This window comes from Glandiceps talaboti, chromosome 10 (genome assembly GCF_964340395.1).
Source record: "Glandiceps talaboti chromosome 10, keGlaTala1.1, whole genome shotgun sequence".
In the NCBI taxonomy this organism is placed as follows: Eukaryota; Metazoa; Hemichordata; class Enteropneusta; family Spengelidae; genus Glandiceps; species Glandiceps talaboti.
Genome location: NC_135558.1, coordinates 16,498,271 through 16,513,912, shown reverse-complemented (window position 1 = coordinate 16,513,912; position 15,642 = coordinate 16,498,271). Strand labels below are relative to the sequence as shown.

At 37.7% G+C, this 15,642-nt stretch overlaps 1 protein-coding gene across 1 annotated transcript in view; it reads right to left on the bottom strand.

Annotated features, from left to right (window-relative positions):
* Positions 1-2,451: 2,451 nt before the first annotated feature.
* LOC144440664 (maltase 1-like) overlaps positions 2,452-15,642 on the bottom strand; it is a 13,606-nt gene continuing 415 nt past the window's right edge. Inside the window, exons 2-10 of the mRNA XM_078130049.1 lie at positions 10,112-10,291; positions 8,831-9,021; positions 8,083-8,208; positions 7,190-7,327; positions 6,428-6,543; positions 5,419-5,617; positions 4,722-4,904; positions 4,122-4,262; positions 2,452-2,883 (exon numbers count right to left, since the gene is read on the bottom strand). Of these exons, the coding sequence (XP_077986175.1) occupies positions 2,452-2,883; positions 4,122-4,262; positions 4,722-4,904; positions 5,419-5,617; positions 6,428-6,543; positions 7,190-7,327; positions 8,083-8,208; positions 8,831-9,021; positions 10,112-10,280 (1,695 nt within the window). The 5' untranslated portion in view covers positions 10,281-10,291. The remainder of the gene's footprint in view (positions 2,884-4,121; positions 4,263-4,721; positions 4,905-5,418; positions 5,618-6,427; positions 6,544-7,189; positions 7,328-8,082; positions 8,209-8,830; positions 9,022-10,111; positions 10,292-15,642) is intronic.

Sequence of the window (15,642 nt, the reverse complement as noted above, 5' to 3'; positions counted from 1 at the left end):
TAAATAATTTAATGAGAAACTGCATATAAACACTTTCACACCAGACGGGCGCATAGAACACTTAGGAATTCTATGTATTTAGAACACTTTTCGGGATAGAACTGCACATAAGACACCCAGTATTTCCGTGACTGACCTGCTCATAGAGCACCCAGTATTTTCGTCAGAAATATGCACATAGAACACCCAGCATATTCGTGATAGTCATATACATAGAACACCCAGTATTTCCGTGATAAACCTGAATATATAGAACACCCAGTATTTTCATAATAGACCTGCACATAGCTAGGACACCCAGGATTTGTTCGCCAGACCTGCACATAGAATACCCATGGGTTCTATGACAGCCCTGTACATCATCTGCAGCATAGAACACAATTATTTATCAGACCGGGATTATCATATATTATTATATATTAACGAATACAATGGTGAATTAATGTAAACCAAATTCAATGTTGAGCTATACTTTATTACAATCTCTAAAAATATCGTATGTCATGTCTCTCCTTGATACATAGAACAGGGAGTCATATGGTGCTACCTTCAATTCAATTTCAAATTCTTGCCATTTAATGACTAATCTGAAAAGGTTTGGGAAACACCACAGGGACTTAATATTGTAGTTATTAGTCAATCATTATGGTACAGACTAACACGTGATTTCCCTGTCCAATCCCGTGATGTGGGAGATATTGACGTAATAGGTACGACGACCTGATTACATACTAAATTTACAACACACTGCTCTGTAAAATTCAACAACATAAACTATTTTGGCATGTATACTCTTAGCTATGGTACTTGGAGTAGTCTTGTTCAGAGCTGTGGGCCAAGTTGGAGGATATATATTTAATAATATGGTCTTTAAAATATTTACTCGTGCACGTGCTCTAAAAAAATCAAGTTGAATGCTATTTGAAATGCTACGAATCAAGATCAAGGCATGTTGAATGATAATGGAAAACATTGCTAGAATAAGCATACCATTAGTATGTACAAGTTTGGTACAGTATATTAAATGTTTTAGCATTATATTGATTAATATTATGTTCATTATTTTCGTAAGAACCAGATTATTATAGTCTCAAGCACGCATGCTCAGTTGAGAAACGAGATGATTGGAAAGAGTAAGACTGTGCAACGGGCAACCGAACACTACAACCCAAATCAAAGATATGTGAAAAGTACAGTCTATGTAACATCATTATAATAATTGAACCAACAGTCTATTTTATTGTATTTGAAAACGTCGCTCAGCGAGAATATATGTGTACCTGCCCATTCATGAGTGTGTTCAAAGGTCTGTGGTGATCGCATGAGTATATAACTGCAACACTGTTTCATAAAAGTGATTATAAATCGTGGCTACCAGACTAAACATTTTGAATACTAGAAACACTTGGTGTTATCCCAGACAACAAACTGACACAATGTCTGAGACGTTCAACAAACAATGTCTCAACCAAATAAAGTATGTCTGTGAGTGTTACATTGTTACAGTAACCACAGACAAGTACAAAGACTTGTCTGTGCAGTAACATTCTGTCTGTACCTACTACAACTATCATTGATACGGGTTATACACACAGGGGCGTGTAATATTCCATAGATTGTTGTTTTCCAGGTCTACAGACTAAATATAACAACCTTTTGAATATATATTCCTACCTGTACAGGGGAAGATTACATATAGTATACGTAGTACTATACAGATTGATACATTTGTAGCAGCAAGATTCGTATAATATTTTCCTAAGAAAACGGAAATCTCAGCAATAATACACGCCCCTGTGGTTATACACATTTTCAATGACGCTTCCCCTAAGCGTCACAGAGTCTACAGGAAGACAGGTTCAATTATAATGGTGTCGCGTAGACTTAACTGTCCACACAACGTTGATCTTGGTTGTAACATTGTCACACAGCATTGTTCTACTGTAATAGTACATCATGTTTCCCTAAACTCGTTTTACAATATTCACACGACTTGAAATTGTACTACCATTATTACTTGGTACTGAATTTAGTATTAGAATCATTATCGCAAACCAGAGCTGTTATTTCTTCCGTGACACTGCGAAACGACAACTTCTCGGTGCCGTAAAAGAGGGTGTGGTTTGCGACGATAATTATTAGAAATGATAGTGACTGTTATTTGCAGTTACTAGTATGCGGCTAAATGAAAATGGACTTCAAACAAGTGTCTGAGTAACATTCCGGGTAAATGGAATCACAGATCTAGTTCATGTGGCAAAAATAACTAAAAGCATGTGCGTTTTATTCTACCGACTTTCTACTTCAAGTGCAGTTGCGTTCAGTACTATAGTTATTAATTTATTCATAACGATGACGTAATGTGAATTCCTAACTTCTAACGACGTAAAGACTTTGTAAGTCTGCATCACAGTGTTACGTCATCGTCCAAGACATTGTCTTTCGAATTGTTTACGCCACAATTTTCAGTAGTACAAACACAGAAACGACGATTGACCACAGCATTGGTTTCGTTACCATGCCAGCAGCAACAGGTAGCGGATCTAGTTGAATGACGAGCGCCTCTGTCGGTGCAACTGTCAACGCTTCTAGATTCACTCGTTTTCCGTTATGCTGCATGGTACTACTGATGGTGATAGTTCCAAATTCAGGAATGTCATCAACATGACGATGATAGTTTTCTAAGGAGCTTCTACTCCCCACATTTATGGTGATCAGGAAACTGGGATGGTCATCTATCTCACGGACGAACGAGAATATTTTGTCGTCAACAATGCCATAGCGAAGAGTGCCTTGCTGTAGAGCTGGGTGTTTCTGACGCTCCGTGGCCAGTAGGAGATACAAGGACATGATTGATTGCTTGTCTTCACTACTTTGCTGTTCCTGAGAGAAATGAAAAAAAATAATCAAAACTGTTCATGTAGACTCTAATTACGTCATCGGTCTTGGCTTATCAGCCCGTTCTTAGAAGAAATGGAGATTAAACAGCGCCCACAACGGCTGATCTGTCAGTCTACCGTTCACTTTGATAAGCTTATTAATATTCAGCGAATATGAAAATACATCAGAAGCAAGAGTAAATTATGAATGAAGAACAGTTACTTGATTGACTGATATGTTGTTTTATCAACACGTCTGTTCGAACACATAACACTTGTTATTACATTTATATTTTTTATCATGTATGGTGGTAGCACCGACTCAAAAATTGTTTAACTTTAATAAAACTGATCTTTGTTTCAACAAGTCATGTATCACGCCCTCAACTTTAATAATCCACGTCTGACTTGCCCTGGTGATATCTTTCTACAAAATCCACAAAAGTTCCTGTGACATATTTCGTTGCTAAACCGACAGAGATATGAGATAGGCAGAGAGACAGTCAGACAGGCATGCAGACTGTCAGACAGAAAGACAGACAGACAGACAGACAGACAGACAGACTGACAGACAAACAAACGACATACATATACATATATACGTACGTACGTACGAACGTACATACATACATACATACATACATACATACGTACGTACGTACGTACGTACGTACGTACCTACGTACGTACATACATACATACATACATACATACATACATACATACATACATACACATACACACACACACACACACATACATACATACATACATACATACATACATACACACACACACACACACACATACATGCATGCATACATACATACATACATACATACATACATACATACATACATACATACATACATACATACATACATACATACATACATACATACATACATACGTACGTACATACATACATACATCTTTAAAAACCTAAACCTTGGCCATAATGTTTCTATAGCCTGCAGGCGTCACAAGTATCTCAAGATAACTGTACACTTATACTATTTATACTTCACAATTATAGACAGATGACGTATTGCTTTGTTATGAATTAGAAAAAATGTCTACATTATAATGCTCTTGTAAAAATCAACTTTTAACAAACCACCAACACTTCATGCTAAGTCGTTTTAATTCTGTCGCGTATGCAGCTCAATCTATTCCATCACAGTCACTGAGATGCCACCCAACGATCCTAAAACTCGTAGGATATATGTATGGACTTCCTACCTGTACGTTAATACCGAGTTGGTAACTTTCATTCACCGGCAGCCAAGTGTTATTAGTGTCACTAAACCCGGCAGACGGTGGGTCAGGTGTCCACTGCATTGGAGACCGTTCAGGGTCACGTGAGTATTCTTCCCAGCAACACTGAAAACGAATAAATTGTCAAGATAGTATATATGAATCAATGTAAATGCGATGGCGTACAACTTATACTTTAGTCTGCCATACCTTTTCACGTTTTCTTACTTTGCACCAAAACATGCCATTCATACGTCCTATCTAAATTGTCCGTAGTCATGTACAAGGCCTGTGCAATTTTCATCATGTCAATTATCCGTTAATGACTCGCAGACTTTGACAAGAATCAAAAAATGGTCTGTAACCCTTCATGTACATCATGCACACACACACACACACACACACACACACACACACACACACACACACACACACACACACACATATATATATATATATATACACACACACATACACACACATACATACATACATACATACATACATACATACATACATACATACATACATACATACATACATACATACATACATACATACACACACATCTATATATACACTCACCGGATTATCCTTTGCAAAAGGGTCTTGAGTGTCATTATAGGAAACATAGATATTATTCATACCAATCTCTTCTCCATAGTACGTGGTTGGTGTGCCGGGTAACGTTAATAACATGACGTTCATGGTTCGTTTGTAGGGGAAACCAATACGGTCAGCAATACGCCAGTTGTCATGGTTACCAAGCTGAAGATAATAAATGGATAAGATAGCTTTATGTTACGTCTTTATAACGACAGGGGTTCCGACATTTCCATTCCTCGTACTCCGTCACCTTCGTACGTTATTTGTCGTCATTTTTCGCAGTGTTTAGTTTCCCACATGCCCTCCTTGGCAGACGTGCATACATACATACATACATACATACATACATACATACATACATACATACATACATACGTATACATACATACGTATACATACATACATACATGCATACATACATACATACATACATACATACATACATACATACATACATACATACATACATACATACATACATACAAATTTAAACATACGTATACATACATACATACATACATACATACATACATACATACATACATACATAAATACATACATACATACTAGTACATGCGCATGCAGGCAGGCACGCACGCACACACACATAAACATAAACATAAATAAACACAAGTTTCGCAAGGTAATACACAACCAGAGACATATATGAACCCACCACAAAGTTAGGCCATCTTCCCTCTGGTACATGACTAAGCCACAACTCGACCATATTGTATATTGTTGTACCGTTTAGATTGTCTTTCTTCAACTCAATTAATTCAAAGTTGTAAGGGAAGTCCGCTTCTGGCTCTTCCTCTGTACCATAGTAGTCAATGAGTACATGGGGTGGACTGTAAGCCTCTGTTACCATAAACCTACGAGTAAAAATTAATTTATAAGAAACAAAAGCTCATTCTAATCTATCTCTATCATAGTAATCAACAATAAACTTCACTAAACACTCTCTTTGCTATCCTTTATGAAATAGGCAAGCTTAAGATGGAAGGTTTATTTTCACTGTGTAGGTTTATTATAAACTGATGAGCAATACCAACAGTATATAATAGAATACGGTCTAAGGTAATAAATACCCTCGAATCTATTCAAAATCATAGCACACAATCTTTTGTATGGCAGCATAGATAATTTGACATAGCAAACGTCATCATCAATGTTCTGTTTACAGTTCATGAAAACTTTACATGTAAAAACACCGTTATTGTTGTATAAACCATATATTTACGCATGCGCACACACTTTTACTGGCGAATATCCAGCTGAAAGGTCAACCACTAAAACGTATACAAACACAATCAATCAATCAATCAATTAGTTAATCAATCAATTAATCAATGAATGAATCAATTGAAAATGGGTTTTAAGGAGAGTGAGATATACAATCGTTGAGGGCGCTGTAATCAGGTACAGGTAGGGTGATAATCGTGTAGCCATCAACAACGATCATATGTTTTACTGCCATATATATATATATATATATATATATATATATATATATATATATATATATATATATATATATATATATACATATATATATATATATCAATGTAAGATTAACTTTTGCAAAACTGTTTATGTTAACTAGACTCACTAAATTAAAGTTATTGCCACTTTGAAGAAGGGTTGATTGCTTATCAGTACTCATTAGCAATACATTGTCTTACCTGTACTGGCCGTCTTCACTGTATTTATCAAGTAATTCTCTTCTCCATCTCCTTAAGTCGTCGTGGATTTCTGGTAGCTCAGTCGTTAGGTTATGAATTAAACTGTAGTACTGAGCCTGGTGAAGAATGAATAGTAAATAGATCATTTGCATATAGGTTATAAGAGAAAGAGAGGTGAATAGTAAAATCATTTGCATAGGTTAAAAGAGAGATGTGAATAATAAATAGGTCATTTGCATAGTTTAAAAGAGATGTGTGAATAGCAAATAGATCATTTGCATATGTTATAAGAGAGATGTGAATAATAAATAGATCATTTGCATAGGTTAAAAGAGAGGTGAATAGTAAATAGATCATTTGCATAGGTTAGAAGAGAGATGTGATTAGTAAATATATCATTTGCATAGTTTAGAAGAGAGAAGTGATTAGTAAATAGATCATTTGCATAGTTTGAATGAGAGGAGTTTGGGCAACACTCTTGACCACTAGATGAGTGTTGAAGACTTCAACCCTCAGCTAGGAAAGGGCTTGTTACCAAGTTTCTAATGAAAAGAAGATAGAGAGAAGGAAAATGAGAGGCAGCGGAACATGAAGAAGATGATTTTTGCTCTATTTCTTCAATATGTTTTAATCGACCGACCGACCCATAGTTGCCATAAAAAAAACTAATGAGAAACATAAAACATAAACATAAAATTAAACAAATATCACACATTTTTAGATTTTGTGAAAATATTTGAATATAATTTGCAATATTCAAACCTGCTGTTCATTCTCTCTGGGTACATAGTCTGGATTGGCTGTTTCGTTTTGATAAACGTCTTCTACTTCATACTGGTGTTTAATGGCATCAATACGAAAACCATCAACACCTTTCTTCAACCAAAATTCCATAGCATCCTGGAAAAAAGGCAAAGCATTTAATTTCATAAATTTTCAAAGTCTTCGAACCTTTTCCTTACCTTTGCCACATCTTTCACCTTACTTTGCATGCGTGTTTGGATATCTAAAACAATATATGACCTGATTTATGCGAAAGTTTGTGAGAAGATTAATTGCCGATAATTTCCAACCAAATTTAAAATGGACGTCCTTTATTTAGTACAGTGTAGTATACCTTGCTAAAGGGGAGCGCCAATCGAGGAAATAAAGGCATTTTGAAATTCATAAACTTGGGGTTGTGTAGAGCAATTTCATGATTTCATATTTTAATAGTTTCTCTCGGTTACCAAGCAACACCAAATTGAAACTTCTTAATCACTTCTATCGTTCTTCCAGTAGAACGCCATGTCCTAATGATGAACAGTCTTAGCTTAGCAGACATGAAGGTTCATTACATGAGCAGTGAATAGAATATCTCCCATAAGAGCGTTTTCCCTTTAATAAATAGACATGAATATTCAGTGTGGACTATTCATGTTATGTTCCACTGAAAGAACAGTAGAGGTGAAGAAGAGTTTCGATTTTTTATGACTCCTGGCAACCGAGCGAAAATTAATTATGTGCTTTAAAACCGTGAAATGACTCTCCACAAAATACAAAATTAATGGCAATCCCTTTTTATTTTCTGTAGTGGAGTTCCTCTTTAAATTATAAGATCTTCAGTTTCTCTATGTTTGCAGTTATATGCACTCTGATGCAATAATACAACTTACCATCATTTCTTCGTGAACTGTTTGGTTTCTCCAATTCAAGTCTGGCTGCTTCTTCAAAAATTGATGGAGGTAAAATTGTTGCCGACGAGGTTCCCATTCCCACATCGAACCACTGAAAACACTAACCTGTGATGATAAGAAAAGAGTAACAAATGGATGGGTGGATGGATTGTTGGGTGGGTGGGTAGATGGGTGGATTGACGGATTGAACGGACGGATGGGTAGGTGGATGGACATATAGATTAGATAGATAGATAGATAGATAGATAGATAGATAGATAGATAGATAGATAGATAGATAGATAGATAGATAGATAGATAGGTAGGTAGGTAGGTAGGTAGGTAGGTAGGTAGGTAGGTAGGTAGGTAGGTAGGTAGGTAGGTAGGTAGGTAGGTAGGTAGATAGATAGATAGATAGATAGATAGATAGATAGATAGATAGATAGATAGATAGATAGATAGATAGATAGATAGGCATATAAATATATATTAAATATTCAAAGATGATAGTTGTTATTAGTAGGAAAGTAAATTAAAGGTGAACTTTGACCAGACCATGATATCTTCAACGATGTACGAACGGTCTCGGTATAACCATGGACTAATGGAGGGGGGGGGGGAAGCTGGCTATAACATATACGTACGTATGTTCAAAGAAAGCGTGCATACTTATCCTTTTCCAATGAAGTTCTGGCTGTCCTGAAGTTTTGGCGGGAAAACGCAAAGTCTAACGTCAGCTACTACATACCCAATTATTCGGCAAGCATACACGCTCGTCCTCAGGCATTGTATTATTGATTGAATCCCAACATGTCGGTTCGGGATCATACCACATATAGTAGTCAGCGTACTCGTTAGTCCTATCTACTCGACTCTTCTCGAACCATTCGTGTTCGTCACTTGAATGATTTGGTATGAAATCCATTATCAATTTGATATCTATTCAGAAACGAAAAGAGGTCAGAAGTCATTGACGTAACTTCTACCAAACAATCGTTGTAAGAGGACATGGCCATGTGTTTGAATTTTTTTTTTATCATTTTGTATATTTGTATTGCTTAAACAAGTCTTCTATGTATTTCACATAGAAAAGGGAAATAAAATTAGTGTACATGCTATGGGCTATTGCATCATGGGAGATAGCAGAAATACATTATTCAATGGTTGAACATTGAATATTCACGAGTACAAAATGCTCTACACTTCCGTGTGAAATAGACTGTAAGCTACGTCGTGACGTTCCGCCCTCACCGGCCGATGTGTGAGAGCGACCTGTCACGGCGTACCTTTAATACAGACTAAGTGTGAAACAGCAGTTGTGAATATTCAATGTTCAACCACTGATTAAGTGTAAAGAGAGTCAGAAGCCATACTTTAGGAAAATATCTCCATTTCCTGGAGTGGTGTCCTATGAATATTATCAAGTCATACTACAGTCGTAACTAATTACCAACGAGATGTAGTTGATTTTATGTGTATTGTAATAAATAAGCTTTTCTCAGTTTCTGTTAGTGAGATTTGTGAATAAAGATGTGGGAAAAGTATACGCACCATGATAACACAGAAAAAAGGATAAATGTTTGTTATTTTACATTTACTGTAATGTATTACATTGTGTTGTGTTGTGTTGTGTTGTGTTGTGTTGTGATGTGTTGTGCTGTGTTGTAATGTGTTGTGCTGACAGTGCTGTGATGTGTTGTATTGTGTTGTGTTGTGTTGTGCTGTGCTGTGCTGTGCTGTGTCGTGTCGTGTCGTAATGTGTCGAGTTGTGCTGCAGCACTGTATATCACATTACAACTTATCAACCTATCGTCATCTCAGTAGTAAATACAGAACCGGTCGAAATTTAGTTAGAAGAGCGACAATCCGTGTTGAAAATGTAAAGTTCAGCAATTGCATTGACGCCAGACCCCCTACCACCCCCCTCCCACACACACACACGAACGCAGCTTATGTGACATTTAATTGTGCGATCGTCCCTAACATAATTATATTATCCAAACAACACACAAGTCTGAGGTAATCTCACCCATCGAGTGCATTTCCATTATCATTTCATCAAAGTCTTCCATGGTACCAAAAATAGGATCTATGGCGGTGAAATTGGAGATGTCGTAGCCGAAATCAGCCATTGGTGACTCGTAGATCGGACTCAGCCAGATTGCTTGTACATGTATATCATGGAAATGTTCCAGCATGGATGTTATACCTATAGAAATACAACAGCAGTAGATTACAATACCAGTAAGCACGGTAAAGTACGGAGTACTATGATACATTATTGTCATGGGTTTACCACATCTGTGTCTATCAGTCATTGGTGACACATGTCGAATAGACAGGCAGGCAGGTAGACAGACAGGCAGGTAGACAGACAAACGAACGAACGGACGGACGGACGGACGGACGGACGGACGGACAGACAGACAGACAGACAGACAGACAGACAGACAGACAGACAGGCGGACGGACGGACGGACGGACGGACGGACGGACGGACAGACAGACAGACAGACAGACAGACAGACAGACAGACAGACAGACAGACAGACAGACAGACAGACAGACGGACAGACGTACAGATGGACGGACGGACGGACGGAGTGAATTCAATATCTGCGAGCAAGCGGGTGGGAGGGGGTGGAGGAACGGACAGACAGACAGGCAGACAGGCAGACATACATACATACATACATACATACATACATACATACATACATACATACATACATACATACAGACAGACAGACAGACAGACAGACGGACAGACAGACAGACAGATAGGCAGACAGACAGACAGTGAATTCAACATATGTGGGCAAGCGGTGGGTGGGGGTGGACGAACGGACAGATAGGCAGACAGACAGACAGACAGACAGACAGAGACAGACAGACAGACAGACAGACAGACAGACAGACAGAGACAGACAGACAGACAGACAGACAGAGAGAGACAGACAGACAGACAGACAGTGAATTCAACATCTGTGGGTAGTAAATTTAGGTTATCTGTTATCTGAGTTAATATTATCTGAATAATACATTACACTGCTACACCCTGCTAACTAAATAAATACTATACAAGGGTGTCGGCATTCTCAGATAACCGAAACAAATAATACGTTAGTCGTACTGATTACTTGACCACTATCATGAGTATCCCTTCAAGCCTTTCAGAAGGTATGGGTGGACATTAAAGGAAGTTGTAATGACATCATTATTTAGTCGATTCGCTGTCGTTTTATGGCATCAGCGACCCCATGACTCTACAAAGTATGTATTATACGAAGATTTGACGTGGCTTTAGTAAAACAGGTATGCAGGCCAGTTAATGTCCGATAACCTAGCTTAGTGTACCAGGATATGATAGTCACGATGACATCATCACGAACAAATTTATTATGTTATGTAGGCGATATGAACGCGGTTTTCTTACGACAAATGAAGACAAGAAAACAGAGAGCGGGAGCGTGAATGACAGACAGACAGACAGACAGACAGACAGACAGATAGACAGACAGACAGACAGACAGACAGACAGACAGACAGACAGACAAACAAACAAACAGGCAGTGAATTCAACACCTGTGGACGAGCGGGTTGGTGAGCGGATGGGCGGGAGGACGAACAGAAGGACAAAAAGACAAAAAGACATTCATTCAGCCAGCCAGCTCGCCAGCCCAGCCAGCCAGAACAGACAGACAGACAGACAGACAGACAGACATACATACATACAGACAGACAGACAGACAGACAGACAGACAGACAGACAGACAGACAGTCAGTCAGTCAGTCAGTCAGTCAGACAAACAAAGTGAATTCAGTGAATTAAACATCCGTGGGTAGTAAATACGTTATTTGTCATCTTAGTTAGGGCGGCCCTTTTTATTTTTCTGTTTCTCATCTCCCGACCGACCCTGATTTGCAGCTCCGACATCAGAAAAAAAAAGTTTTTTTTATTTCCGACCGACCCCTGAGCACAGCAAAATTGTAAGGTTTCTCATGGCGTCTTAGACCAGTTCTGCCGAGGCCACGACCTTGCGACATTGGCCCCCTAAAATTACAAATGACGCAATAATTTTCCCACCTTGCGTCGCTTTGGCGCATTCATTTTACGGCAGACATCAAAATTATCTAAGTCCACGGCCGGACCAGGCCAGGCTCTGACTCGACGTCAATCCCACAAGAAGTATACTGACTGCGTAAGGGAAAGTTTTGTTGACATCATATAAGATACAGTGACAACACGCAGTTCTATTGTTAACATAAAAATGCCACAAAAAAGATCAACTTTGATCAACTTTATCTACAAATTGAAACATTAGAGGGAGTAGATGAGACGTCGAAATGGACGTCTCTCGTCACATGTTTTGTCGTGACCTCTGACCTACTCACTGACGTGTGCGAACACTGAACTTGCTACTGGAACGCGGAACATCTATCTGCCACAGCTCAGAAGCCTAAGTAAACCAAATTTATGGGACCGGTTGTGATTTCCATTTGTTGATGGGTTAAATTAAATGAGTACATGTGTATTTTGATTCCGAAAAAGCTGTGTTAGGGGATCTTGTTGCATGATGTTGACAGTGACACATGTGAATGTTGGGCACTGAATCAATATCAATGCGTAATCACTGGCATGGCCACTATAGACGGCCGATGCATGTGCGCCCGGTCAGACATGAAGAACGAACTTGTTGTGCAAATCAGAAAAAATTAATGTGGTATTTACAGAGCATCCCAACTTTGACGTTGTTGATAGTTTTAGTTAAAGATTCAAGTTCTGAGTTTCAAGGACACCTAATGTCAGCTTTCCGTATCAAGTTAAGTTTACGGTATGTAACTATGCTGTCATTTGATATAGCAGGACCAAATCATGATACACAGCCAGTAACGGTTAATTAATAAAAAATAAATTATTTTAAAGTTTGTTTGACTATTATTTGTAAGTTTTTCGTTCACATTTGGTACTTCTTAAAGTCAGGGATTTTTTTTTCTTCAAAATGTCATGAATTTGAAGAGGGAATGATAAACACAGCAGTGTACTAACAATTTTAAAAATGAAACAAGTGGTTACAAGTTTATGATTTCTCAAAGTTTTTATTCAATCATATGTTCACTGTGACTTATTTTGAAGTTGTTCTTTGTCCTTGTCTGAAAAAAGGGAATTATGAATTTGAGCACTGCTATTCATTGATATTCAGATTAAAAATTGTGACTACCTGGCTGTCCAATCTTTCTAAACAATATATAATATACTCTGTAGAAATGACTTAAAATTACATAATCTTAATTGCCTTCTTTTTATAAGGTGTAATGTGTAGTACACAATTTTCAAAAATAGCTTACTGGGAACTGTTATTATGAATGGAATTTTTTTTATGTAGTTAGGTAATGGTCTATACGTAATGGAATATCTCAGACCACAGTATCTCTATAGTGGTCTGAGATAATTTATATGAATATTTCATAGACAATAATAATTGACCCCACTCCCTGTCAAATGGCACCACTTTTTGCAACCAAGGGGCCTTTGTCCCCACTTGTTGGAAACCTTGGCAGAACACTGCCGTCTACCCCCCCCCCCACCCACCCCCTTTGTTACATCAGAGCAGCATGTGTCTAAGGCCGTTGAGGTTTGATGAGGGACAGGGCTCGAAATTAATACTGTCGCGCAGTACATTTAGCTGCAATGTAATGATAGCTCAGAATATTTCCATCATTTTCAAAATTATGCTTAAAATTGGTAAAAGTCATACTGCATTCCTAATTTCTTGACCAGTTTTTAGCTTTAAATCAGTTGTATCATCGGGGAAATGATCGACTCCATAGCGTTTCATGACCCATGACATGCATAATTCCGAGGTTATTTCTTTTAATTACTTTTAAACAGTAAATCCCAAAGGAGTTCTGAGTTCTAGAAATGTTTACATGTTATCTGGTGGATTATTTTGACAAGTTCACACTGAAGAAAAATGTTTCATAGAAGTAATGATTTATATAAATGAAAATTCACGTAAGTGTTTCAAAAAGTTACACACTGAAGTTCAAATTGGATAACTTGAAAAAATTGTTAGCGATGTCAATGCCACTTTGATTAATAGGACGAATGTATTAGTACTCCTGATAAAATCATACAATAGTTCATGGCTACAGATATACACCCATCAGGACGATAAGTATTTAATCATCTTCTTACAAAGTTGTTCTAAGGACTTGTCAACCTTGCTAAAATGAAGGAAAGAGACTTGTAACAAGGAATTCAATAAAGAGAAGAGAAAAGAAGTTGTATAGAGACTGACAAGACAGAAAGGAGAGAGAATAGAACTGAAAAAATACAGATTTTTTTTCTTGCCCCCCTTTTTTTTTATTTCGCCCGCCCGCCCCACCTGACTTTTCCATTGGAGATGAGAAACAAAAAAAAAAAAAACCTCACCCTTACCGTAGTCTCTCTGAATAATAAAATTACATTGCCACGACACACCGTTAATTAAATAAATCAACCAATACAAATTGAGAATAAGTCTACTAAGGGTGTCGACATTCTCCCAAACCATTGCAAACTGTGAACTTAATTCTACAACTGAGACTAATGTAAGGTAAAGGTCGAGCACGTCCAGCAGGTGTATGCGAACTTACTTCATTTGTCTGTACCAACACGTTTTCATTAAAGATGTTATTTTACAACAACCCTAAGGCTTATATTTCGACAATTTCGTAGATTCTTGTTAACCCCCCCCCCCACCCCAGCTCATTATTTGTATATCTTATTGTCACTTTCATGTTTTAGTGTATCTGTATTTGAATAATTTCCTTCTCAGCTTACTTTATTTATTTTTCACTCCTTACCCAACAACTCTAGAATTCATTCATTGAACGAAACTTTGTTACACGTCATCTATATTCATATGGGGTGATTAGCTAAGTCAATCTTCCGCGCCCCTACAATGATAGCTGATGCAACTTTTCCATGCTGTCATAGTCTAATTAACCTATTACCACACTATATAATAATATAAGGGTGTGGGTTTTTTTTTCCACAAATATCCGAAACAAATAATACGTCATCTGTACTGATTGCTTACCACTTTGCCCTCAAGCCTAGAAAACGTCAATATGCATGACAAAGACGAGAATATTTTTTCCAAAAAGGTAGGAGTAGACATTTTATGGTCATCATTGAATCGATGTCGTCTTATAGCATCAGCGACCCCATGATTACAAAATATGTACTATACGTGGCTATAGTAAACCAGGTATGCTGGCCAGTTGATGTCCGATAACCTAGTTTAGTGTACCAGGATATGATAGTCACGATGACATCATTACGAACAAATTTATTATGTTATGTAGGTGATGAACGTGTTTTTCTTACCGCAAATGAAAAACAGGAAAATAGAGAGCGGGAGCGTGACAGACAGACGGACAGACAGACAGACAGAGAGACAGACAGAGAGACAGACAGAGAGACAGAGAGACAGACAGACAGAGAGACAGACAGACAGACAGACAGACAGACAGACAGACAGACAGATAGACATACATACATACATACATACA